This window comes from Chiloscyllium plagiosum, chromosome 1, assembly GCF_004010195.1.
Source record: "Chiloscyllium plagiosum isolate BGI_BamShark_2017 chromosome 1, ASM401019v2, whole genome shotgun sequence".
NCBI lineage: Eukaryota > Metazoa > Chordata > Chondrichthyes > Orectolobiformes > Hemiscylliidae > Chiloscyllium > Chiloscyllium plagiosum.
Genome location: NC_057710.1, coordinates 69902676 through 69930176, shown reverse-complemented (window position 1 = coordinate 69930176; position 27501 = coordinate 69902676). Strand labels below are relative to the sequence as shown.

General features: G+C 41.6%; 1 protein-coding gene across 3 annotated transcripts in view; it reads right to left on the bottom strand.

The window, feature by feature from the left end:
- Positions 1 to 1834: 1834 nt before the first annotated feature.
- Positions 1835 to 27501, bottom strand: part of LOC122549344 (putative nuclease HARBI1) — a 39842-nt gene continuing 14175 nt past the window's right edge. Inside the window, exons 1-4 of one of the 3 annotated variants that reach the window (XM_043689021.1) lie at positions 8581 to 8667; positions 6582 to 7845; positions 5795 to 6479; positions 1835 to 3096 (exon numbers count right to left, since the gene is read on the bottom strand). In XM_043689021.1, coding sequence (XP_043544956.1) covers positions 3084 to 3096; positions 5795 to 6479; positions 6582 to 6927 — 1044 coding nt within the window. In that variant the 5' untranslated portion in view covers positions 6928 to 7845; positions 8581 to 8667 and the 3' untranslated portion in view covers positions 1835 to 3083. Of the gene's footprint in view, positions 3097 to 5794; positions 7846 to 8580; positions 8668 to 27501 lie in introns of those variants that run through there. The other 2 variants (XM_043689002.1, XM_043689012.1) reach the window with 2 other exon arrangements.

The following is a 27501-nucleotide window of genomic DNA, read 5'->3' as shown; positions in this document are numbered from 1 at the left end:
TTCTGCCTGGGAACCCTCCAACCACAAGGGATGAACTCGGATTTCTCCAGTTTCCTCATTTCCCCTCCCCCCACCTTGTCTCAGTCAAATCCATCGAATTCAGCACCGCCTTCCTAACCTGCAATCTTCTTCCTGACCTCTCCGCCCCCACCCCCCCTCCCGCCTATCACCCTCACCTTGACCTCCCTCCACCTATCGCATTTCCAACGCCCCTCCCCCAAGTCCCTCCTCCCTATCTTTTATCTTAGCCTGCTGGACACACTTTCCTCATTCCTGAAGAAGGGCTTATGCCCAAAACGTCGATTCTCCTGTTCCTTGGATGCTGCCTGACCTGCTGCGCTTTTCCAGCCACACATTTTCAGCTTGGCCCATATCCCTCAAACATTTCTTATACATGAAAGTATCCAAATGTCTTTTAAACTTGTATCCACCACTTTCTCTTGCAGTTCATTCCACACATGAACCATGCTCTGTGTAAAAGAAGTTGGCCCTCATGTCCTTTTTACAAGATGATCAGAGGATTAGATAGTGTAGACAGTGAAAGTCTTTTCCCTAGGATGATGATATCAGCTTGTACAAGGGGGCATAGCTTTAAACTGAAGGGTGATAGATTTAAGACAGATGTCAGAGGCAGGTTTTTTACTCAGAGCATGGTAAGGGGGTGGAATGCCCTGTCTGCCAATGTACTTAACTCAGCCACATTAGGGAGATTTAAACAATCCATGGATGATGATGGAATAGTGTAGGAGCATGGGCTTGGATTAGTTCACAGGTTGGTGCAACATCGAAGACCGAAGGGCCTGTTCTGTGCTGTATTGTTCGATGTTCTATGCTTCAAAACCCTTTCCTCTCGCATTGAAAATGTCACTGAATTTTGAACTCCCCCACCTTTGCAATTCAAATTATCTGTGTCCCTCATGATTTTATAAACCTCAATAAGGTCACCCCTCAACCTCCTATGCTCCAGTGAGAAAAGTCCCAGCCTATCCAGGCTATTTTTAATAATTCAATCCCTCCATTCCCAGCAACATCCTGGTCAATCTTTTCTGAGCCCTCTCTAGGTTAATAATATCCTTCCTGTACCAGTGTAACCAGAACTGCTGTCTCAACTCATATACCAAAGGTCTGAGCAAGGAAGGCAAGTGCATTAAATGCTTTCCTAACAACCCTGCCAGATCTGCTGAGTTTTTCCAGCAGTTTCAGTTTTTTGCAGGCAGCTATCACCTGTTCAGTACCCTTCTCCACAATCTCTTCCTTCCTCTTTGAGCGGTTTATCCTGCACTGTAGAGTCTCTGTCCATGCTCACAGTGATAATGAATAGCCAAGTTATTAGCTACTACGGCATCCATGTAAAATAACAAATGCACAGAAGCCTTGAAATGAAGATCCGGCATTTGCCCACTACTCCATGTGGACTTTGACTATTTGAAACAACTACACAAAGCATCCATCACTTGTGAAATTGAAACAACAGCCAAAAGCAGTCAAAGGTAAATAATCTATAAGCAGTTATGATCTCTTTTAGTAGACAGGGGGATGAGTGTGGATGGATGTCGTATTTTCTTGCTGCTAGATACATGTTACATACTAATGGACAGAATTACCTTCCTGCCTGCAATCTTCCAGTTCGCTGCACACATGAAAACATCTTCATTAAAATGGTGTGCAGTGTGACTCATCACAAAGAATTTATGTTCATCATAGATTCATTTCAGACCACAAATAGCACCCTGAAGTGCCCAAATTTCATGCTTTTTATCCTGAGTTGATTATTCATGAAACATATTGTAAAGAAGCTAACAGTTCGGGCCAAATAACACAACCAGAGATTAAATAATTTTGTGCTCAGGATCTGTGAGAAGTTAATTATAGAAAACACATCACACTGAATTGAATGGATATATTATCACACAAAGACTTTGCAAATCTTTGAAGAATTCCAAAAGACTGTTTGAAAGGTAACCCAACAAGATCATTTGAGTTTGAAGATGAAAGAGCTCTGTATTTTTAGAACACCTTTTATAACATCAGAGTATCTCAAAGGCTTTCAGAACCAAACATGCACTTGCAAAGTGTGATTACCACTGTAATGTAAGAACCATGATAGGCAGTTTGCATAAATCAAGGTCCCAAAAAAACAAATGAATAAATGATAAGCTATTTTACACCTAACTACAAAGTTCACTCATAAATCGTTTTCTTCCATGGATATAGCTGACTCAGAGCTGGGATTCTCTTGACTGACAGCTTTTGTGGATCTCTGTCACTGGCTATGTGTGCAGCTTAGTAGCCAAACAAGCACTCACTCCTCATATTAAACATTACTGAAGCACAGTAGCAGAGTGTTGTCCAACTCTGCATCTACAGTATAGGCATCTGGGAAGAATACATGGTCATTACAACTGTTAAGCAAATAAGGGGTTGCCTAGAGTGACAAAATTTTGAGATGGCAAAAAAACTGCTTTCTTCTCCAATTGAAAATTCAGTATCTGGAGAAGCACTAGAAGCAGCAAATAAGAGATCTGTGATTAGAGGAGGTGTAACAGCAAGCATGGGAGAGACAGAATCTGTGATTAAAAGAGTTGCTCTCGTCTCCTACATTGAATGCTATTCCAATCACAACTCTGACCAGTCCCAAGAGACTTGCAGCATATCCTCTCCCACTGCTAAGCTACCAATGGTGAAGGCTGAAGCAAGGACTTCGCTGTTCCGCTCTGAGATCCAGTTGCTGAGGAACCTTGCCGCTGCTGTGCAACAGGCTTGCTGTCAACAACCATGAGAAAGTTCTGGTGTCGAGGATCACCAGGTCCTCGCTCTTGGATTGGGCTGCCTCGTCAATGTTGAAGCAACTCTGCAGTGCTTGGGAGTACCTGTATCGCACCTCCACTTGAACAGCATTTTGAATTATCAACTATTGTGTAAGTTATTTGTGACTTTGGTCATTATTCTCAATAATATTTAGATCACAGCTTCGTCTCTTCTTCCCTATTCTGTCAATAATGCTAAAACATTTATGAGTAGTGTTGACATCGGTGGATTGGATTGGAGTCTCCAGAAATTGAAGATCAATCTCCTGGACAGTGCTATGTGCAACTCCTGAAAGAAAATCACAGAGACATCTGCTTATTTGTAATTTTTCTTGAAATGTTCATTTTACTAGATATAAAGAACATTGAAAATGAGAAAGAAAGGCTTTCAAGCATCCTCGGATGGTTAATGAGCCTTCTTGTCTTTTAATGGACATAGGAAGCAAGTGTGCTGCATTTTAAGATAATGATGGACAGACAGTAGGGGAAGACCATGGAATGAAAATCTGCAGGTTAAATTGACAGGGAGAAAGTGAGGACTGCAGATGCTGGAGAGCATAGTCAAAAAGTGTGGTGCTGGAAAAGCACAGCAGGTCAGGCAGCATCCAAAGAGCAGGAGAGGCAACGTTTCAGGCATAAGGCCTTCATCAGGAATGTTGGGTGGGAAATGGGGGCTGAGAGATAAATAGGAAGGGGGTGTGTGGCTGGGGGAAAGGTAGCTTGGAAGGTGATAGGTAGATGCAGGTGAGGGGAGATGGTGATAGGTCAGAGCGGAGGATGGAGCGCTTTGGTGAGAAGGAAGATAGACAGGTGGGACAGTTCAAGAGGGAAGTGCCGAGTTGGAGGGTTGGATCTGGGTTGAGGTGGGGGCAGGGGGAGATAAGAAAACTGGTGAAATTGACATTGATACTGTGTGGTTGGAGAATCCCAAGGCGGAAGATGAGGTGTTCTTCCTCCAGGTGTAGGGTAACTAGGATTTGGTGGTGGAGGAGGCCCAGGACTTGCATGTCCTTGGTGAGGTGGGAGGGGGAGTTGAACTGGTCAGCCATAGGGCAGTGGGGTTGTTTGGTGCGTGTGTCCCAGAGATGTTCCCTGAAATGTCCCACAAGTTGGCACCCTGTCTTCCCAATGTAGAGAAGACCACATGGAGAGCAACAGACACAGTGAATGATGTATTTGGATGCCCAATGTGGAAGGATCTCTGCCCAATGTGGAAGGATCCTTTACAGTCTTGAATGGAGGTGAGGGGGGTAAGTGTGGACACAGGCTTTGTGGTGGCAAGGTGCCAGGAGTAGAGGGTGGGTTGGTGGGGGGGCACGGACTTAATGAGGGAATCATGGAGGGAATGATCTCTGTTGAATGCTGATAAGGATGGGGAGGAAAATATATCTCTGGTGGTGGGGTCTGACTGTAGGTGGTGGAAATGGCGGAAAATGATGTGTTGTATGTGGAGATTGTTGGGGTGGAAGGTGAGGACTGGGGGGTTCTATCCTTGTTTCAGTTGGAGGGGTGGGATTTAAGGGCAGAGGTGCGGGAAGTGGAGGAGATGCGCTGGAGGGCACGGTTGACCACATAGGAGGGGAAATTGCAGTCGTTGAAGGAGGAGGCCATCTGGGATGTTCTGGAGTGGAATTGCTCGTCCCGGGAGCAGATATGACGGAGGAGAGGAATTAGGAGTAAGGGATAGTGTCTTTACAGGAGCAGGGGTGGGAGTAGGTGTAGTCCAGGTACCTGTGGGAGTCTGTAGGTTTGAAGTAGATATCAGTATTGAGCCAGTCACCAGAAATGGAGATGGAGAGGTTCAGGAAGGAGAGAGAGGTGTCCAAGAGATGATCCAGGTGAACTTGAGGTCAGGGTGGAAGGTGTTCGTGAAGTTGATGAACTGTTCCACCTCCTCATGGGAGCACAAGTTGGTGACAATACAGTCATCAATGTAACGGAGGAAAAGGTGGAGAATGGTGCCAGCGTAACTACGGAAGATGGACTGTTCCACATGTCTGACGAAGAGGCAGGCATAGCTGGGGCCCATGTGGGTGCCTATGGCTATGCCTTTGGTCTGAAGGAAGTGGGAGGATACAAATGTGAAGTTGTTGAGGGTGAGGTTAAATTGACAACCTTATTTATGAAAGAGTAAAATTAAAGCCATTATCCATAATGGTGTATTAAGACTGCAACAAGCACAGAAAATGCTGGAGAAGCTCAACAGGTCTGGCAGCATCTTTGGTGAAAGAAACAGAGTTAAAATTTCAAGTCCCATATCAAAATACTTTTGATAGAGGCTCAGATCTGTTGAGTTGCTCCAACGTTTTCTGTGCCTGTTTCAGATTTCCAGCATCCATAGTATTTTGCTTTTAATTGTATTAAAACTGCATTTACAGTCTACTATTTCCAGCTGAGAGGATCTTTATACTGGGATTTAGCAGTGCCAGCATAAAATAAAAGTGCCTTGAAAATCAACTTAATTTGAAATGAAGTTTAATAACTTCTTTCATTAATATGCCCTGTGCTCTATCCATTGCATTGCTGGTCAGTGTGTGGCTTGTTTCATAGAATCCTTCCAGAGAAAGACATTGTTTTTAAATGCAAATGCAGATTTTTTTTGATGTTAGTAAAGGAACTTCATATTTCTCCATGTGTATGTGTGCTTGTTTGTTAATGCTAGGTCTCTCATAAGTAAACAGACAGGCCATGTGGCATCATGGGGCCTAGTAACTAAGGCTGCAAGTTTGCCTGGTGTGCCTAAGGTACTTGCACCAGATCTGAGAAGACTGGCAAATCATTCTGATATTTTTTGGAAACCAAAGTGAGATTGAAGCACTACATATGAATTGCAGAGTACTGCTATTCAGGGCTCAAGATACTATTGAACCACAAAACATGGAATACATAATAAATGAAAGTGAACAGAAGTACAGATGAGAGTGGGAGCAAGAGGCAAAATTCTAAATGGAATGATGGGATTTAAAGTAAACAAATATTGTACTTACTCAAAGGCATCAAGTATTAGTGCCTGACGCATCAATCTTCCCTGTTGGACTGTTGTTCTTTCAACTGATTCTTCATCATCACTGTCAGGCTCTTGGTCTACCATAGATTCTTCATTCTGTTCTTCCTCCATTGTGAGGCCTCTTTGGAGAGCAAAATTGTGCAAAATACAACAGGCAATGATCATTCTTGAGACCTTGTGGGGACTGTACTGTAAGGCACCCCTTGAACGATCTAGGCATCGAAAGCGTTGCTTCAGAATCCCAATTGTACGTTCAACAGTAATCCTTGTTTTTGAATGTGCTTCATTGTACCTATGCTCTGCTTCTGTTCTTGGGTGTCTCAAAGGGGTCATCAGCCAAGGTTGGACCGGGTATTCTTTGTCACCCAGCAGCCAACCTTCCAGGCTTCCTTCTCCTTCAAATAACGCTGGCACTGAGGATTGCCTTAAAATAAATGCACTATGTGAGCTTCCTGGGAAGTGGGCATTAACCTGCATAATTCTGTGCTGATGATCACTAACCAACTGCACATTAATGGAGTAAAAGCCTTTATGATTCATATAGGCCATTGCATCATGCACAGGTGCCCGAATAGCAACACACATGCAATCAATGACACCCTGTACTCTTGGAAAGCCAGCAACCCTGTAGAAATGTGTTGTCCTTTGCTGTTGATGTTGTTCATCTATAGGAAAAGAAATGAAATTGTCAGCCCTGGAGAATAACGCATGTGTAACTTCTGTGATGGATCTGTGTACAGCAAACTGACTGACACTGCAAATGTTACCAGTGCTTGCCTGAAATGACCCGACAGCATAGAAGTTCAGGGCTGTAGTGACTTTCACAGCCACTGGCAGTGCTGTACTGATAGTAGATTGAGTTTGCAGATCCTCATTCAATAGATGACATAATTCTGTCACAGCCTCCCGGCTAAGCCTGAGCTGCTGAAGACATTGTTCCTCAGTCATTCCCAAGTAGCTTTGCCTGGGACGATACACCCGGTGTGTTGGGTATCGGCGGGATCTAACTGTTCGTCGTCTGTGCCATCTTACATCACGAGCTGCCCTCTCTTGTTCTTCCTGGTCCTCCTCTACCAAGTGCAACGCAAGCGAAGCACTAAATCCAATTCCCATTGTCTTCAAAATAAAGGGTTCTCTCTGAACTCTCGTTGATCAATTCCAACTGAAGAGTTAGTGGCAATAGCTAATACTACACGAGCCATAAATTATCATTCTGAAAACACAGCTTATGCAAAATAGCCACATGGAAAATGATACTGTTTTGAATTTAAACAACAATTATGGCAGTATTAACAAGTTCAATAAGATCATGAAAACAACTCAATAATATAATACCAGTTGGAACATCCCTGCCAGGAATAATCTTTTAGCACATCCTTTAGCCAGGGAAGATAGAACATAACTCCTTATTTGCTACCAACACTTCAATAGAGCGACCAGTAGGGTCAACAATAATCTGCAGGCTATAATATTATTGTAATTTGCAATGTTAATGCTTCTTTATACATTTATAATTAAATTCTTGTATGTGTAATTCTGTACGGAAATTTCTGATAGGAGAGCTCAATAAAGCTTGAAATTGAATCTTGACTTTTCAAAACTTTGGCAGATCTACAAATCTACTATTTTACAGTCCTATCCAATTAATTTTGGTGCACTTATGTATTGGCTATAACTGTGTGAATATTTGAATTTGCAAAATGCCACTTCACGTGAGATCAACTTATATTGTTATTATTTTCTAAAAAAGTACTTAAATGCTATTGAGTTCCATCCCAGGTCAGTAAGATGAGAAATGCAGTTAACTCCACTTTGAAAGGGCCTTATTCCTTGTCGATTATGCATCCAGGTAATCAGGGTACTTAAATAGTGCCAGATCTCTCCAAAGAACCAAAGGGGTGATCCTGAGTACAGCACTCCAAAACATCTTGCTTCAACCAGCAGGGGTCTTTACTTCATTTGAATTCAGAAATCCATATTGGATATTGATACCATATATCATACAGGCTGCCATTGATGTTACTGGTAATCCTGTCAGAAGAGAAAAACAAGACAAGTGAAGAGGGAACTGAATATAGCACATATCTCTATTACACTGTGGTAACTCAATATTATTACAATGATGTGGCTCTTCCTTGCCTTGTCTGTAATTACAAGGCTGAAATAAAATCTTTTAAAGAGCTTCCTTCTCATTAAGAAGGTCTCAGCCAGTCCACAATCAACAATCTGCTCTGAAAACATTGTTCATAATTTGATAGCTGTGAAAATTTAACCCTTGCTGCTGAGAAAGTCCACATTATTCTAAAATAATTAACAACATTCTAAATAAAATTATCCACAACATTCTAAAGAAAAATAAATAAGTAAATTGCCCACTGTCCAAAAGTTAATGGCTCCTTTAAAACGTTCCACGATACTGATTTGTATCCTTGCTCAAACCTAATCTGGGGCGAACGTGAGGCCGGCAGATGCAGGAGATTAGAGTCGAGAGTGTGGTGCTGGAAAAGCACAGCAGGTCAGGCAGCATCTGAGGAGCAGGAAAATTGACCTTTTGGGCAAAAGCCTTCCTGATGAAGGGCCTTTGCCCAAAATGAAGATTTTCCTGCTCCTCGGATGCTGCCTGACCTGTTGTGCTTTTCCAGCACCACAAACCTGAGCCGAACCCTACCTATTTAAAAGGCTTTGTTGAAATTGGTTCATTTGTCTTCAAAAGATATTGCTCACACACAGACTAAAAAGGAAGGTTGAAAACATTATCTTACAAACCTTCAGTAGTGGTAAAGTACAGAGTTTCCAGCTAACGTCGATTCTCCTGTTCCTTGGATGCTGCCTGACCTGCTGCGCTTTTCCAGCAACATATTTTCAGCTCTGATCTCCAGCATCTGCAGCCCTCACTTTCTCCTCGAAGAGTTTCCAGCTAGTCTGGAGTCAATCAATTAGTCCAATGAGTGCTCAGATTATCTGACCAGATTGAAAATTAGCCTAAAATTCAACTCTAATGGAAAAAATGAAAACAATCTTAATTGTTCCTTACATTGAATCCAACAGGTGTGTATTAATCTGCATCAGACTGTTTAGCTTTGGTGATTTATGAATTGAAAATTGTCTTCAGGCCATTCCCAAACTATTGCTGGAACAAGTTCATCAAAAAGCTTAAAGGCTATTATTTAAAGACAAGCTGATTTCCAATTCATCTACCTTCACCCAGATGTCAAAAAATTTGGCATGTTCAGCAGATATCAGGATACTGACATGTCAATCAAGAGTACTATCTGCAAAGCACACACAATCTGATTCTTGCACCTATGATGATTAAAAATCAAAACTCTTGGTGACTGAATTAAATATCACATTGCAACGTGATACACTTTATACTTGAATGCAGACAATTAATCATGCAATGTTGACTTTGAACGTTTTTATTTTGTCAGTTTGAATTTATATATTCCAAAAACCCTACAAATATCACTCAGGAGTTAGTGCCAGAGGAGGACAAAGGCTCTTCAGAGCAGGTTGCTAGTTCGGCTTCTATTGTTACTCATTAGGAACAAAACCACAAGCAATTCTCATGCTGCTCAGAAGGCTGAGAGCTGAGGAATGTAAATCAAAGTCCTGAAGTATTGCAAATTACCTCTAAAGCTGTGAAAGCATATTTTCAGAATAAATCATTTGAGCAAAAGCCTTTCACCTGGGCAAAATAACAACTGTCAAATCTTAGAAGGCTTTCCAGGTTAAACCAACGAGCGAGGATAGGACAGATAGAGAATAATTTGGAAAATGTGTGGTCATATAGTTTGGTAGAACATGAAAAAATGTGATACTAGCGATAAACTATATGATCTTGTGGCCATAATGGAGACGTGGGTTTCACAGGGGCAGGAATGGTTACTTGATGTCCCAGGGTTTAGAACATTTAAAAAGAACAGGGAGGGTGGAAAAAGAGGAGGGGGTGTAATCAGAGAGTGCATCACAGCTAGGAACAGAAAGGGAACAGCCACCTCACTGGGGGTTTTCTAGAGACCTCCTAATAACAGAAGAGAGTTTGAAGATCTCATAGACCGGCAGATTTTGGAAAAGTGCAGATGTAGCAGGGTTTTTGTTATGGGTGATTTCAACTTTCCCAATATCGAATGGAATCGCCTTAATGCAGATGCTTTGGATGAAGGATTTTTGTCAGGTGTGTTCAGGAGGGTTTCCTTACTCAGTATGTAGCTAGGCTGATGACGGGAGAGGCCATTTTGGATTTGGTGCTCGGTAATGAGCCAGGACAGGTGTCAGATCTCACGGTGGGAGAACATTTTGGTGACAGTGATTACAACTGCCTCACATTTAACACAGCCTTGAAGAGGGCAAGGAACAGTTACCAAGGGAAGATATTTAATAAGGGAAAAGGAAATTATGACGCTGTCAGACAGGAGTTGGGAAGTACAGACTGGGAGCAATTGTTCCACAGAAAGGGCACAACAGACATGTGGAGACTATTTGAGGAGCAGTTGTTGCGAGTGATGCACAAATATGTTCCTCCGAGACAGGTAAGAAGGGGTAAGATTAATGAGCCTTGGATGACGAGTACAGAGGAGCTTCTCGTCAAAAGAAAGAAGGCAGCTTATGTAAGGTGGAGGAAGCAAGGATCTAGCACCATTTTAGAGGATTACAGGCTTGATAGAAAGGAGCTCAAAAATGGACTGAGGAGAGCCAGGAGGGGACATGAAAAAGGCTTGGCAAGAAGGATTAGGGAGAACCCAAATGCATTTTACTTATACGTGAGGAATAAGAGAATGATGAGGGAGAAGGTAGGGGCAATCAGGGATAGTGTAGGGAACTTGTGCATGGAGTCTGAGCAGATAGGAGAAGTCCTAAATGAGTTTTTTGCTTCTGTTTTCACAAAGGAAAGGGACTTTGTTGTGAATGAAAACTTTGAGGAACTGAGATACTGGCTTGACCAGATCAAGATTGATGAAGTTGATGTGCTGGAAACTTTGGAAAATTTTAAGATTGATAAGTCCCCAGGGCCAGACCAGATTTATCCTCGGCTGCTCCAGGAAGCAAGAAAGAAGGTTGCTAAGCCACTGGCACAGATCTTTGCCTCCTCACTCTTCACGAGAGTCGTACCAGGGGTTTGGAATGTTGTTCCTCTTTTCAAGAAGGGTAATAGGGAAATCCCTGGCAATTACAGACCAGTTAGTCTTACATCTGTGGTCAGCAAAATTTTGGAAAAAGTTCTGAGGAATAGGATTTATGACAAATCTTATTGAGTTCTTTGAGGAGGTGAAAAGACAGGTTGATGAAGGTTGTGCAGTGGATGTGGTGTATATGGACTTCCGCAAGGAATCTGATAAGGTTCCCCATGGTAGGCTCATTCATAAAGTCAGGAAGTATGGGATACAGGAAGATTTGGCTATCTGGATTCAGAATTGGTTGGCTGATAGAAGGCAGAGAGTGGTTGTAGATGTAAAGTGTTCTGCCTGGAGGTCAGAGTTGAGTGGGGTCCTGCAGAGCTCTATTCTTGTGCCTCTGTTCTTTGGTAGTTTTTATAAATGACTTGGATGAGGAGGTTGAGGGGTGGGTTAGTAAATTTGCAGATGACACAAAGGTTGGAGGTGCCGTTGATAGTATCGAGGCCTATTGCAGGCTGCAGCGTGACATAGACAGGATGCAGGGCTGGACTGAGAAATGGCAGATGGAGGTCAACCTGCATAAATGCGAAGTGATGCATTTTGGATGATCGAACCCGAATGCTGAATATAGGATTAATGACATGATTCTTGGCAGTGTGGAGGAACAGAGGGATCTTGGTGTTCAAGTACATAGATCCCTCAAAGTTAGGATTGTTAAGAAAGCATATGGTGTTTTGGCTTTCATTAACAGGGGGATCGAGTTTAAGAGCTGAGAGATTTTGCTACAGCTCTACAAAGGATGCGTGCCTTATGACGAGAGGTTGACTAATTTCAGACTTTTCTTTCTGGAGAGAAGGAGGAGGAGAGGTGACCTGATCAAGGTATACAAGATAATAAGAGGCATGGATAGAGTCAATAGCCAGAGGCTTTTCCCCAGGGCAGGATTGACTGGCATGAGGGGTCATAGTTTTAAGATATTAGGAGAAAGGTATAGAGGGGACGTCAGAGGAAGGTTCTTTATGCAGAGAGTTGTGAATGCAAGGAATGCGTTGCCAGCGGTGGTGGTGAAAGCAGAGTCTTTAGGGACATTTAAGCGACTGCTGGACATGTACATGGATAGCAGTGAATAGAGGGGTGCGTAGGTTAGGTTTTTTATTTTACATTAGGATTAATTCTTGGCACAACATCGTGGGCCAAAGGGCCTGTTTTGTGCTGTACTTTTCTATGTTCTATGTTCTATAATTTGTTGGTGTGCATAGGATTTTGATGTTCTTGTATGTGAAACACAGAAAGTTAATGAACAGGTACAACAATCAATTAGGGAGGAAAATGGTATGTTAACTTTGAAAGCCTTAGAGAGGGTGCAAGACAGATTGACTGGATTGATTCCTGGGGCCAGAGGATTAAACAGAGAAAAAAACAGCATGATCTATTATCTTCAGTGTAAACCTTTAATAAGACAACTTACTGGATGCCTTTTGGAAATCTATTATATCTACTGGTTATCCTTTTTGCTTGTTACACTCTGAAACAATGATAATAAATTTGTCAAACACAATTTTCTCCGAAACACCAAGTTGACTCTTTTTGATTGTGTTTTGATTTTCTAAACATCCTGGGTACACATAATGGGCTCTAGCATTTTCCCAATGACAGATGTTAGCCCAACTGGCCTACAATTTCCTGCTTTTTATCTCACATCATTCTTAAATACTGGTTATATTTGTCATCTTTGAAGCTATTGGGATCTTACCAGAATCAAGAAAAGTTTGGAAGATTACATTCCAATTTACCCACTATTTCTGTCGGTTTTCAGAGCTGTGGACTTATCAGCCTTACAGCCTATTGGTTTCGAGTGTGAGCAAATGCTTTAAGATCTTCCCTCCCTTTGGTCCACTACTTTTCTCCCATTACTGAGATGGATGTTGAGTCGTCTAATGTGAGGAAAAATACAAAGTACTTGCTCAAAGTCTTTGCTATTTCTTTGCTTCCAAGTCTCACTATTATTTTCTTATTTCTGTATCTATAGAAGGTTTTAATGTCTACTTTTAGAATTCTTGCTAATTTTCTAGCATTCTTCAATTTTTCCATCTTTTGTTTTAGTCACTCTCTATTTCTTTATAAAACTTTTCCAAGTTTCTTCCCTCCCATTAACCTTTGTAGCATTGTTCATCTTATCTTTCAATTGGATATCATCCTTCACATAATTAGTTAGATACCGTATGCTTCTTTTTCAGTCTTTCTTTCTCAACAGAATATATCTTTGTTGAGAGATATGAAATATTTCCTTAACTGTTTGCCATTGCTTCTCTACCATTCTTACCTTTTAATCTATTACTGATTAAAATCTACATCAATATCTCTGTTTTCATGGCCTTATAATTGCCAAATAATCAGGAGGCAAGTGATTTATTTTGTAGAGAAACAAGTCACTCAAGGAGACAAAGTCTGAAGAGTAGTAGTGCAGTTTAACAATCAGGGCAGAAGAAAAGACTGATGAGTGGTTTACCATCAGTAAAAGAAAGCTCCAAAGCAGACCATGGAAGACAACTTGTTGCAATCTATGTTAATAAATAGTGTGCTCTGTTAGCAGTTTATTTAAAGATCTCCTGAACTGACAGAACTCACCAAGCTATCACCGAGCAAATGCAGACATTGGTCAGAAAGAAACTAAGTATAGTTGTGCCAGCTGAAGTAGGAACTTTAAAATGCAAACAGTGCAGAACTTCACTGGTGTTGGACTATTTGCAAGGTTATTGTTAAGAGTAAAAGAGCCAAATCTTTATTTCTGGTATTTATAATAAATTTTTTCAACTAGTTTTTAGATGGTATGGAGCAGTTCATATTTTTCTTTCCCTTTATAATAAACATTGATGTTCCTTGTTAGAATTATACTTGCCACCTTTTTAAATTGTAAATCTGACATATGGGAAGGTTTTAGAAAAGAGGACCAAGAACCTAATAAGAAAAAGAAGAATAGAATATGAATATAATTTTACAAAAACATAATAATGGACTGTAAAAGCTTCTACACTTATACAAGAAGATATGGCTGGCTAAGAAAAATTTGGGCCCATTAAATACAGAGGTCAGCAGAATTTATAATTGGGAACAGAGGATTGACAAAGAAGCAAATTGATTACTTTGTATCTGTTTCATTGAGGAAGATACAAAATCTCAAAGAATTAGAGATCCAAATAACTAAGGAACATGAAGAATTGAAGGAAATCAGTGTTTTTAAGAAGGTTGTAATGGGAAATAAATGGGGCTGGAAGTTGCTAAGTTCCTGGGACCTGAAGTCTACTTCCTAGAATATTGAGGAATAGCTATAGAAACAGTCTATGCATTAGGTAATCATCCTTCAAAATTCCATAGAATTTGCAATAATTCATGCAGATTGGAATGTTGCAAATGTTACCCCACTATTTAAGAATGTAGCAGGGGAAAATAAAAGGAATGACAAATCCTTCAGCCTTAAAACAATATTAGGAAAATTGCTAAAATCTATCATAAAGGGCATGATAAATGAAGATTTGGACAAAAACATCTGATTGTGCATAGTCAGCATGGATTTGTGAATGAAAAATTGTGTTTGACAAACTTGAAGTGTTTTTGAGCGTTTTACAAACAAAGTTGTTAAAGGAGAGTTGATAGATGCAGAATACTTGAATGTTCAGAAGGCTTCTGATAATGACCCCCGCAGAACGTCTGTTAGCAAAGTTACAAAGCACATGGTATAGAACGTAATGTTCTGGCATGGATTAATGATTGGCAAACTGGAAACCAAGAGTATAAATAAATAAATAAGAATAAATAAGTCATTCTCACATTGGCAACTGTGATCACTGCAGGGATCAGTGTGTGGGCCCCAAATGTCCATAATACATAATAATTATTTGAACATGGAGAACAAATGTAATTTTCCAAATTTGTAGATGACACAAAGCTAAATGGGAACATATGTTGTGAGAAATATGTAAAACATTTTCAGGAAAATATTGACAGGCTTAATAATTGGTCAAAAACATGGTAGTTGGAATATAATGTCGCAAAATGTTAGGTTCACCACATTGGTAGGAAGGCCAAATGTTCAGAGTATTTGAGAGTTATCATGAAGTTGCAGGTGTGTACTGTACCTTTAAGAGAAAGTGAATGCTGTTTTGTACAAAGAGCTTACAAGCACCTGTCACATGACTAAGTAGCAGTCTCAGAATGTATTGGAAAATTGAAAATATGTAACATTTGGCAATGAAATAAATTGCTGAGTTGGTTGCTATTTTGACAACAATTCGAATTTAACCAATCAGTTTAAATTATGTCTCAGGATACTAAAACTCAATCGCTTTTGAATTTATGGTTTTGCCAACATCGAACCAATGAGATTATCCGATGTTGGGGGATAAAAGAGGCAGGCAGTTTGAAAGTTAGATGGAAACTTACTGCCATCAAGATCAAATTGCCATTGAGAATAACTGCCATAGAGAAAGACTGCAATTCAAAACACTCTCTATCAAAGATACCTTTTTCATATGAAACACTTTTGCAATAAAAGACAGGAGACGACCCAGGGAGATCCTAAGCCAAAAGGAGAATGACACCGGAGATGACAGCCGCTGTGAAATTAAGTTGATGCAATTTTAATATGGGTTTTTATTGGAATAGTATATTGTTATAGAGTTGGAGACAGATAACAAGCAGTTAAGAGAAAAGGGGGGCTTAGAGTTGTGAATAGTTGTTGGTTAATGTTCACTTTTACAGTTAAGGAAAAATTGATATTATTTCTCTTTAAATAGTGGAATTTGAGAGTTCTCTGTCACTCATACTTTAACAGATTACGAGGCGAGGTGAGCTTTTCTGGTTGTTTGGTTTAATATAGCAGAAGGTTTCACTACCGTGTTGTTACAGAGTTGATTGATTGATTGATTGATTTGATTTATTGCCACATGTACCTAAGTACAGTGAAAAACTTCATTTGCAAGCAGTACAGGCAGATCAATGTAAGCAAGGACATACTGACGATAAGGTGCTTGGACAGAGTGAGACGTACAGATTACATTGCACAGGAGGTACACAAAGCAAGAGCAACATAAACAAGATCAACATTCTTTGAAGTTAGAGAGTCCATTCATCAATCTAATAATAGCAGGGAAGTAGCTACTCTTGAATCTCAGTGTATGTGTTAAAGCTTCTGTACCTTCTGCCTGACAGAATAGGTTGTAAGAGAGCATTACCAAGGTGGGAGGGGTCTTTGATGAAGTTGGCAGCCTTTCCACAGCAACAAGAAATGTAAATGGAGTCCATAGATGGAAGGTTGGCTTCCATAATAGTCTGGGCTATACGCATAACCATCTGCAGTTTCCTATGGTCCTGGGCAGAGCAGTTGCCGTACCAGCCCGTTATGCACCCAGACAGTATGCTTTCTGTGGTGCATCTGTAAAAGTTGGTGACAGTCCCTATGGATAAGCCAAATCTCCTAAATCGCCTGAGAAAGATGAGGTGTTATCGTGCCTTCTTGATCGTCACATCTATGCGGGAAATCCAGGACAAGTTGTTGGTTATTGTCGCTCCCAAGAATTTGACGCTCTCTAACCTCTCAAACTTTGGCTCTGTTGATGTAGTTGTGGATGTGTTATCCTCCTTTCTTTCTGAAGTCAATGATCAGTTCTTTTGTTTTGCCACCATTGAGAGAGACTCTGTTATCATTGCACCATAATGCCAAGCCCTCTATCTCTTCTGTATTCTGACTCATCGTTGTTTGATATCTGTCCTACCATAGTGTCATCAGCAAACATGTAGAAGGCATTCATTCTGTTGGAAAGGTTGGAAAGTGTCATTGTGCAAAGGATTTGGATGTCTTTTTTAATAAGTCACCAAGGCCAATATACAAGCGCAGCAAGCTATTAGGAAGACTCATGAAATATAAACATTTGTTGCAAGGGGATTTAATTGCAGAAGTAGAGAAGTCTTGGCTGAATTGCACAGGAGCTTGATTAGACCAAAACTGGAGTACTGTGTGTAGTTCTGGTCTCCTTATCTCAGGAAAGATATTATTATTATAGAGGGAATACAACAATAGAGGTTCACCAGACACCTTCCTGGGATGGTAAGAATGGTATGAAGTGAGACTGGGCAAACTGGGTCGGTATTGTTTCAAAGAATGAGAGGTGATTTCATTGAACACTTCAAAATACTTTGAGATAGACAGAGTGGATGAAGGTAAGATGTTTCTCTAGATGGGAATCAAGAATGAGGGGCCACAACCTCAAAATAGAGGGCATATCCTTTAGGATCATGATAAGGAGAAATATTTTTACTCAGAGTATAGTGAATCTTTGGAATTCTACAAACCAGAGGGATGTGGAGGCTCAGTCTTTGAGTATATATAGAGGCTTGTAGATTTGTGATTGTGGGGCTAGTGCAGGTGAAAAGCACTGATGTATATGGCCAGTCATGATTGTAATAAATGGTAGAGCAGGCTCAATAAGCTGAATGCTTACTGCAGTTTCTATGTTCCTATGTTCAGAGACTGACCACAACAGTATCAAACTACTCAAAAAGAATTTTTGTCCATCAAGCCAGGTTTCACTCTGAGATCTGACTTCTCAAGCATTACCATCAGCTGGGATTATAACAACTATGCTATCAAATCATGCGTCTCATTATAAATGCAATATAAACATGCACAGACAAAAAAACTTTAATTCCATGTTTTTACAATTTTTCCCTACTCTGACATCTATATCCCTACTCTGCAGTATTGCCATGTCCTTTCTCTTTAACTTTCCAAATCTCTCCTCAAAAGAACACTCCTATCCTCTTCCCCCTTTATTATTTACTCTAAAGGCCTCTCCTTAGCTCAGATATAAAACTTGCCAGGACACTGGTCCCAGCATGGCTCAGGTGACGGCTTTCCTAATGGTTCAGTTCCTTCTTTCCATAGTGCTAGTGCCAGTGTCAGTCTCCCAGGACTTAAAACCCATTTCTCCATCACCAAATTAGGGGCTCACGTTCTCAACTCTAAGACCTAATTGTACTACCCCTACAACAAATTTTTACTCTCCCTACTTTAATGGCCTCTTACCACATGGTGCCATAGACAGCTTGCTCAACCTCCCCGCAGTCCCTCTTCCTGTCCACACTAGCTGCAAACATGTCAAATCTGTTAGACAATTGCAGGGGTTGGGATTCCTCCACTGCTACCTTCTGTATTCTCATTCCTGCCTTAAATGGTTACACCATTCTGTCTCTGACTGTAAATCAAATCTGAATCACCTAGCCTGAGAAGTGTAACTACCACAATGTACGAGGGACATTCCCTTTTGCTGATGCATCACTATGTCTAAAGCTTGGACTCCAGCTCATCAATTTGAAAGGGAAGATCCTCAAGCTGCGGACACTTACTGCTAATGCAGTAATCATGGATCACATCAGAATCCATCACTATCAATACACTACAGCTGCAACACATCATCTTCCCTGCTCTCCTTATTTTGTTTTCATCTAATGAATTAGGTTTTAAGTTTAGAATGTCACTTGACAATTATCTCTAGCTATGTTATGGTATTTATTATTACTTTTGCTATAAATTTAGTACGATCCTTAAATCTCCCACACCTAACTAATGTCTCTGGGCTTTGGGTCTCACAGCTCACTAGCTTCAGACTGGCACCTCCTCCCCCTTTTACTAAAAAGGAATAGTCCATAAGGGAGGAAGTACTATTCTGACATTTTAGTAACAGCACAATTGTGCTGTGAGATGTCAATAAATAACACCGTTGAAACTGTATGAACAGATGTTAATTGTTTTTTTTTAACCTGTATCAGATAATTTGGCAATCCAGCAGAAAGGTTTTTAAGTGCTCACTAACATAAAACAGGCTTTAGCTGTCAAAGTTTAAACAGCAGGATATTTAAAAATCTTTCAGATTGCCCATGATCTTGTTGCTTGATGGAACAGCTCAAGGGGGGCTGATTTGCTATTAATCTGTGTATGTGAAAGCTATTACCAGTGTTATCTGCTCTACAAGAGTATTTAAATTCACTACTTCAATTTGAGACTACCAAACTGTTGCATTTGCAAAAGCCAAAGTAATATCAGTTTGAATTCAATAAAGCTCAAATGGCACTCCTGAATTTAATTTTCTCTCCTGTGTTAACCACATCCCATCCCCTTTTCTCCAATAGCAAAAATTGAATCTGTCAGAAATGAGGGTGGGCTTGTGCATGTGGGTCTCACCTTCTATTTTTAAGTGAACATAACGTCTTCCTCACTCCATATAAATCCAGAGTTTAAAGAAAAATGGCAGAATTTTCTGGGAGCAGAAGCGAGACGGATGGTGGGTAGGTGAACATGATTTAATAGCAGTCGAAAAAACAGATCCTTGCAATCAGGATAAACCTGATGCTCATTGCATAAAGTTTAGTCTTATTTACTACTCCTCAGATACTGAAACAGTTCATATCCAATTGCAGCAAGACATGGTCCATATGCAAGTTTGGGTTGATAAGTGGAAAGTAACATTTGCACCACACAAGTGTCAGGCAATGACCATTTCCAAAAAGAGAGAATCTAACCATCGACATTCAATGGCATTTTCATCACAGAATCTTCCACTATCAACATCCTGGTGGTTAGCATTGATAAAACAAAAACTGAGCTGGAGTAGCCTTATGAATCCTGTGGCCTCAAGAGCTGGTGAGAAGCTAGGAATCCTGCCATGGGAAACTCAACTCCTGACTCTATAAAGGATTCCATCTACAAAGCAGAGTCAGAAATGTGATAGAATGTTCCCCACTTGCCTGGATGAGTGTAGCTCCAACAACACTCAAGAAGCTTAACACCATTCAAGATAAAGCAGCTCACCTGCATGACACCACATCCACAAATATTCACTCCCTCTATCACTGATGTTCAGTAGCAGCAGTACCTACCATTTAAAAGGTGCACTGTAGAAGTTAATCTGGGCTCCTCACATTGCACCTTTGCAACACAACCACCTGCAAGTTCTCTTCCAAGCTACTCACCATCCTGACTTGGAAATATATCGCCGTCTCTTCAATATTGCTGTGTCACAATCCTGGAGCTATCTCCATAACAGCATTATAGGTGTAGCTACATCAAGTGGGCTGCAGTTATTCAAGAAGGTAGATCACCATCACCTTCTCAAGGACAATTAAGGATGGGCAACAAATGTTGTCTCAGCCAGATAAGTCCATCTCTACTGAATGAATGAAAAGAAAGTCTGCCAATATCTCTTCCTTCACCATGACTGCCATATAATGTGATAATGAGAATCCAGGTTGATTCCTAAATCAACCATAATATTTCACAGATATGCAATATCATTGTCATCATCTACAGCCATTTTAGATCCATCATCTAATATTACAAATAATGAGGCCTAGCAAGCATAGCAACATAGAAAATAGGAGTAGGAGTAAGAGTAGGCCATTTAGCACCTTGAGCCCACTCCATCATTCAATGTGATCATACAACTCAAAAGCCTCTTCCTGCTTTCTTCCCATACCCTTTTTGGTCCCTTTAGCCCCAAGAATTATATCTAACTCCTTCTTGAAAACATTCAATGTTTTGGCCTCAACTGTTTTCTGTGGCAGAGAACTCCTCAGGTTCACTGCTCTCTGAGCAAAGAAATGTCTCCTCAGCTCGGTCCTAAATGGCTTATGCCATATCTTTAGATTGTGGCCTTTGATTCTAGATTTCCCAGAGACAAGAATATCCTTCCTGTATTTACCCTTTCTAATCCTGTTAGAATTTTATAGATTTGTTTCATAAGCTATATAGTAGTTATATAATGGAAAGAAGCTTAAAAGTCAAAGCTTTTATTAGAGTCTTTTGTTTCCTTTAAAGAGGGAAAGAAAAACTTCTCTGTTATGATGCTACCTCTTAAGATAGGACATTTACAAGTGAAATTCAGCTGCAACTGAAATTTCACTGCAAGTTATTGCTGACAGGGCCTTGTCCACATGGATGACCTATTGTTCCAGAGCTAAGTAAGTGCTTCCTCCACATCCACCTACAATTGTTTCTGATACGGACACCAATTCTCTGCTTCAACAGTCACGCTTTCTGACAAAATTGTTACTGATCAAAGAAAAGTATTCCTTCTACTTCTCTGACTAAGTACATCTGAGTATTGCAGTTCCCACTGATACGCCTACTTTTGATATTTCCTGAGTCTATGAGCTGCCAATGTGCTCGAATGACTCATCAATTTGTCAAGAAAGAATACAGTGGATTTCAGTTTGACTTATGAAGCATTTGCTAAACATCTTGCTGAATCAAGCACAATAGAAAGTTGAAAAAAAGTAAAAGTATCACTTACTACAAGGCCAGTTATAACTTGTGATGAGAGAGTGGATATGCAAATATTGCTGAGATTTAAGGGCTATATAGCTGATGACACCTTTATGAGATCTTCAGATTAATGCAGAAGTAAAATGCATCACCGCCGATACGTCCTCCAGTTCCATGGTAGAAGACACTGCGAAGCCATAGAGATGTACATCATGGAAACAGACCCTTCGATCTAACTCGTCCATGCCGACCAGATATCCCAACTCAATCTAGTCCCACCTGCCAGCACTTGGCCTATATCCCTCTAAACCCTTCCTATTCATATACCCATCCAGATGCCTTTTAAGTGTTGTAATCGTACTAGCCTCCACTATAGATCTCTTTAGAATGAAGTTTCGATGCCTGGACCATTTCAGCTGAGAATGGATGTGCTGCATCATTGTGACATGTCAATACAAATTGCTGTTATTAGAGATGTGGTGGATGTAGTGGAAATGGAGGAGCCATCTCCTGAGGATGAAGATAACAATCAGATCAAGAATTTGATCAGCACAGGCATTCAAGAGGCCCTGAAAAAGGAGCAAAGGACTTCTGGGAAGGTGAGTCCAACTGTTTAAAACACGTAGCTCAGGTGTCGGGGCCTCCATTTGCCAAGAGGTGTGAGGGAGGAGCAAAGGATTTCTGGGAAGTTTTTAAACGGGTGACACTGTAGGGTCTTCCTCCCACACACCTCCTCTAACCCTACTAAGAGTCTGTAAACTCAGTACATTTTCAGGTTTCTCATTTTTTTTTCTTTCTCTTCCTTTGTTTAGTCCGTGAGGGCTTTCAGAGTAGCGGGATATGGATGTGAGGCCAGTTGTATGTTCCTCCTGCAGAATGTGGCAGGTGAGAGACACTTCACATGTCTCTGCCGACTACATCTGCGGGAAGTGCACCCAACTCCAGCTCCTCGAAAACCGAGTCAGGGAACTGGAGCTGGACCTGGATGAACTACGGATCATTCGGGAGGCTGAAGGGGAAATTGAGAGGATGTACAGGAAGGTGGTCACTCCCCAGACACAGGATAAGGGCAGCTGGGTTATAGTTAGGGGGAGGAAAGGGAACCGACATTCAGAGCAGGGATTCCATGTGGCCGTTCCCCTCAGCAATAAGTATACCATTTTGGATACTAGTGTTGGGGACAGACTACCAGGAGAAAGCCATAGTTGTCAGATGTAGTGAATCTATCGGGAAGGTTTCTCACACGATGAAACAAAAAGATCGGTTAAAAAGTGTCTGCTTTAACGCAATGAGTGTCAGAAACAAGAGAGACAAACTTAGAGCATGGATCAGTACTTGGGGCTACGATGTGGTGGCAATAACGGAGACATGGGTTTCACAGGGACAGGAATGGTTGCCTGATGTTCCAGGGTTTAGAACATTTAGAAAAAACAGGGAGGGTGGAAAAAGCAGAGGGGGTGTAGCATTGCTAATCAGAGAGTGCATCACAGCTACAGAAACGAAGGACGTTGAGGAAATTTGTCTACTGAGTCAGTATGGGTGGAAGTTAGGAACAGCAAGAGAACAGTCACCTCATTGGGGGTTTTCTATAGACCCCCTAATAGCAGTAGAGAGATTGAAGAACTCATAGGCCAGCAAATTCTGGAAAAATGCAGATGTAGCAGGGTTGTTGTTATGGGTAATTTCAACTTTCCCAATATTGACTGGAACCTCCTAAGTGCAGATGGTTTGGATGAGCCGTTTGTATCAGGTGTGTTCGGGAGGGTTTCCTTACTCCGTATGTGGACAGTCTGACGAGGGGAGAGGCCATTTTGGATTTGGTGCTCGGCAATGAGCCAGGACAGGTGTCAGATCTCGCGGTGGGAGAACAATTTGGTGACAGTGATCAGAACTGCCTCACATTTATCATAGCCTTGGAGATGGCAAGGAGCAGTTACCAAGGGAAGATATTTAATTGGGGAAAAGGAAATTATGATGCTATCAGACAGGAGTTGGGAAGTACAGACTGGGAGCAATTGTTCCACAGAAAGGGCACAGCAGACACGTGGAGACTATTTAAGGAGCAGTTGTTGCGAGTGATGCACAAATTTGTCCCTCTGAGACAGGTAAGAAGGGGTAAGATTAAGGAACCTTGGATGAGAAGCTCAGAGGAGCTTCTCATCAAAAGGAAGAAGGCAGCTTACATAAGGTGGAAGAAGCAAGGATCTACCACAGCGTTAGAGGATTACAGATTTGCTAGAAAGGAGCTCAGAAATGGACTGAGGAGAGCCAGGAGGGAGCACGAAAAAGGCTTGGCAAGAAGGATTAGGGAGAATCCAAAGGCATTTTACTCTTACGTGAGGAATAAGAGAATGATGAGAGAGAAGGTAGGGCTGATCAGGGATAGTGGAGGGAACTTGTGCGTGAAGTCTGAGCAGATAGGGGAAGCCCTAAATGAATTTTTTTCTTCGGTTTTCACTAAGGAAAGGGACCTTGTTGTGAATGAAAACTTTGAGGAGCTGGGATATGGGCTTGACCAGATTAAGATTGATGAAGTTGATGTGCTGGAAATGTTGGAAAACGTTAAGATTGATAAGTCCCTAGGGCCAGACCTGATTTATCCTAGATTGCTCCGGGAAGCAAGAAAGGAGGTTGCTAAGTCGCTGGTGGAGATCTTTGCCTCCTCACTCTCCACGGGAATCGTACCGGAGGATTGGAAGGAGGCAAATGTTGTTCCTCTTTTCAAGAAGGGTAATAGGGAAACCCCTGGCAATTACAGACCAGTCAGTTTTACGTCTGTGGTCAGAAAAGTTTTGGAAAGAATTCTGAGTGATAGGATTTATGACTATTTGGAAAAGCATAGGGTGATTAAAGGCAGTCAGCATGGCTTTGGGAGGGGAACATTAGATTAGATTACATTACAGTGTGGAAACAGGCCCTTCGGCCCAATAAGTCCACACCGACCCGCCGAAGCGCAACCCACCCATACCCCTACATTTACCCCTTACCTAACACTATGGGCAATTTAGCATGGCCAATTCACCTTACCTGCACATCTTTGGACTGTGGGAGGAAACCGGAGCACCCGAGGAAAACCCACGCAGACACGGGGAGAAGGTGCAAACTCCACACAGTCAGTCGCCTGAGGCGGGAATTGAACCCAGGTCTCTGGCGTTGTGAGGCAGTAGTGCTAACCACTGTGCCACCATGCCGCCCACATCATGCCACACAAACCTTATTGAGTTCTTTGAGGAGGTGACAAGACAGGTCGACAAAGGTCTAGCAGTGGATGTGGTGTATATGGACTTCAGCAAGGCATTTGATAAGGCTCCCCATGGTAGGCTCATTCATAAAGTCAGGAAGTATGGGATACAGGGAGATTTGGCTATCTGGATTCAGAATTGGTTGACTGATAGAAGGCAGAGAGTGGTTGTAGATGGAACGTATTCTGCCTGGAGGTCAGTGAGGGTGGGGTCTCGCAGGGCTCTGTTATAGAGTCATAGACTCATAGAGATGTACAGCATGGAAACAAACCCTTCGATCCAACCTGTCCATGTCGACCAGACATCCCAACCGAATCTAGTCCCACCTGCCAGCACCCAGCCAATATCCTTCCAAACCCTTCCTATTCATATACCCATTCAAATGCCTCTTAAATGTTGCAATTGTACCAACCTCCACCACTTCCTCAGGTAGCTCATTCCATACACATACCAATCTTTGTGTGAAAAAGTTGCCCCGTAGGTCTCTTTTATATCTTTCCCCTCTCACCCTAAACCTATGCCCTCTACTTCTGGACTCCCCGACCCCAGGGAAAAGACTTTGCCTATTTACCCTATCCATGCCCCTCATAATTTTGTAAACTGCTAAAAGGTCACCCCTCAGCCTCCAGCTCTCCAGGGAAAACAGCCCCAGCCTGTTCAGCATCTTCCTATAGCTCAAATCCTCCAACCCTGGCAACATCCTTGTAAACATTTTCTGAGTCCTTTCAAGTTTCACAACACCTCTCCGATAGGAAGGAGACCAGAATTGCACGCAATATTCCAACAGTGGCCTAACCAATGCCCTGTACAGCCGCAACATGACCTCCCAACTCCTGTACTCAATACTCTAACCAGTAAAGAAAAGCATACCAATCACCTTCTTCACTATCCTATCTACCTGCGACTCCACTTTCAAGGAGCTATGAACCTGCACTCCAAGGTCCCTTTGTTCAGCAACACTCCCTAGGACCTTACCATTAAGTGTATAAGTGCTAAGATTTGCTTTCCCAAAATGCAGCACCTCGCATTTATCGGAATTAAACTCCATCGGTCACTTCTCAGCCCATTGGCCCATCTGATCAAGATCCTGTTGTAATCTGAGGTAACCCTCTTCGTTGTCCACTACACCTCTAATTTTGGTGTCATCTGCAAACTTACTAACTGTACCTCTTATGCTTGTATCCAAATCATTTATGTAAATGACAAAAAGTAGAGGATCCAGCACCGATCCTTGTGGCACTCCACTGGTCACAGGCCTTCAGTCTGAAAAACAACCCTCCACCACCACCCTCTGTCTTCTACCTTTGAGCCAGTTCTGTATCCAAATGGCTAGTTCTCCCTGTATTCCATGAGATCTAACCTTGCTAATCAGTCTCCCATGGGGAACCTTGTCGAAAGCCTTACTGAAGTCCTTATAGATCACATCTACTGCTCTGCCCTCATCAATCCTCTTTGTTACTTCCTCAAAAAACTCAATCAAGTTTGTGAGACATGATTTCCCACGCACAAAACCATGTCGACTATCCCTAATCAGTCCTTGCCTTTCCAAATACATGTACATCCTGTCCCTCAGGATTCCCTCCAACAACTTGCCCACCACCGAGGTCAGGCCCACTGGTCTGTATTTCCCTGGCTTGTCTTTACCATCCTTCTTAAACAGTGGCACCATGTTCGCCAACCTCCAGTCTTCCTGCACCTCATCTGTGACGATTGACGATACAAATATCTCAGCAAGAGGCCCAACAATCACTTCTCTATCTTCCCACAGAGTTCTAGGGTACCCCTGATCAAATCCTGGGGATTTATCTACTTTTGTGCGTTTCAAGACATCCAGCATTTTCTCCTCTGTAATATGGACATTTTTCAAGATGTCACCATCTATTTCCCTACAGTCTATATCTTCCATATTCTTTTCCACAGTAAATACTGATGCAAAATGCTCATTTAGTATCTCCCCCATTTTCTCCAGCTCCACACAACGACCGCCTTGCTGATCTTTGAAGGACCCTATTCTCTCCCTAGTTACCCTTTTGTCCTTAATATATTTATAAAAACTCTTTGGATTCTCCTTAATTCTATTTGCCAAAGCTATCTCATGTCCCCTTTTTGCGCTCTTGATTTTCCTCTTAAGTATACTCCTACTTTCTTTATACTCTTCTAAGGATTCACTTGATCTATCCTGTCTATACCTGACATATGCTTCCTTTTTCTTAACCAAACCCTCAATATCTTAGTCATCCAGCATTCCCTATACCTGCCAGCCTTTCCTTTCACCCTAACAGGAATATACTTTCTCTGGATTCTCGTTATCTCATTTCTGAAGGCTTCCCATTTTCCAGCCATCCATTTACCTGCGAACATTTGCCCCTAATCAGCTTTCGAAAGTTCTTGCCTGATACTGTCAAAATTGGCCTTTCTCCAATTTAGAACTTCAACTTTTAGATCTGGTCTATCCTTTTCCATCACGATTTTAAAACGAATAGAATTATGGTCGCTGACCCCAAAGTGCTCCCCCACTGACATCTCAGTCACGTGCCCTGCCTTATTTCCCAAGAGTAAGTCAAGTTTTGCACCTTCTCTAGTAGGTAAATCCACATACTGAATCAAAAAATTGTCTTGTACACACTTAACAAATCCCTCTCCATCTAAACTCTTAACACTATGGCAGTCCCAGTCTATGTTTAGAAAGTTAAAATCCTTACCATAACTACCCTATTATTCTTACAGATAGCTGAGATCTCCTTACAAGTTTGTTTCTCAATTTCCCTCTGACTATTAGGGGGTCTATAATACAATCTCAATGAGGTTATCATCCCTTTCTTATTTCTCAGTTCCACCCAAATAACTTCCCTGGATGTATTTCCCAGAATATCCTCCCTCAGCACAGCTGTAATGCTATCCCTTATCAAAAATGCCACTCCCCTTCCTCTGTTACCTCCCTTTCTATCCTTCCTGTAGCATTTTATCCTGGAACATTAAGCTGCCAGTCCTGCCCATCCCTGAGCCATGTTTC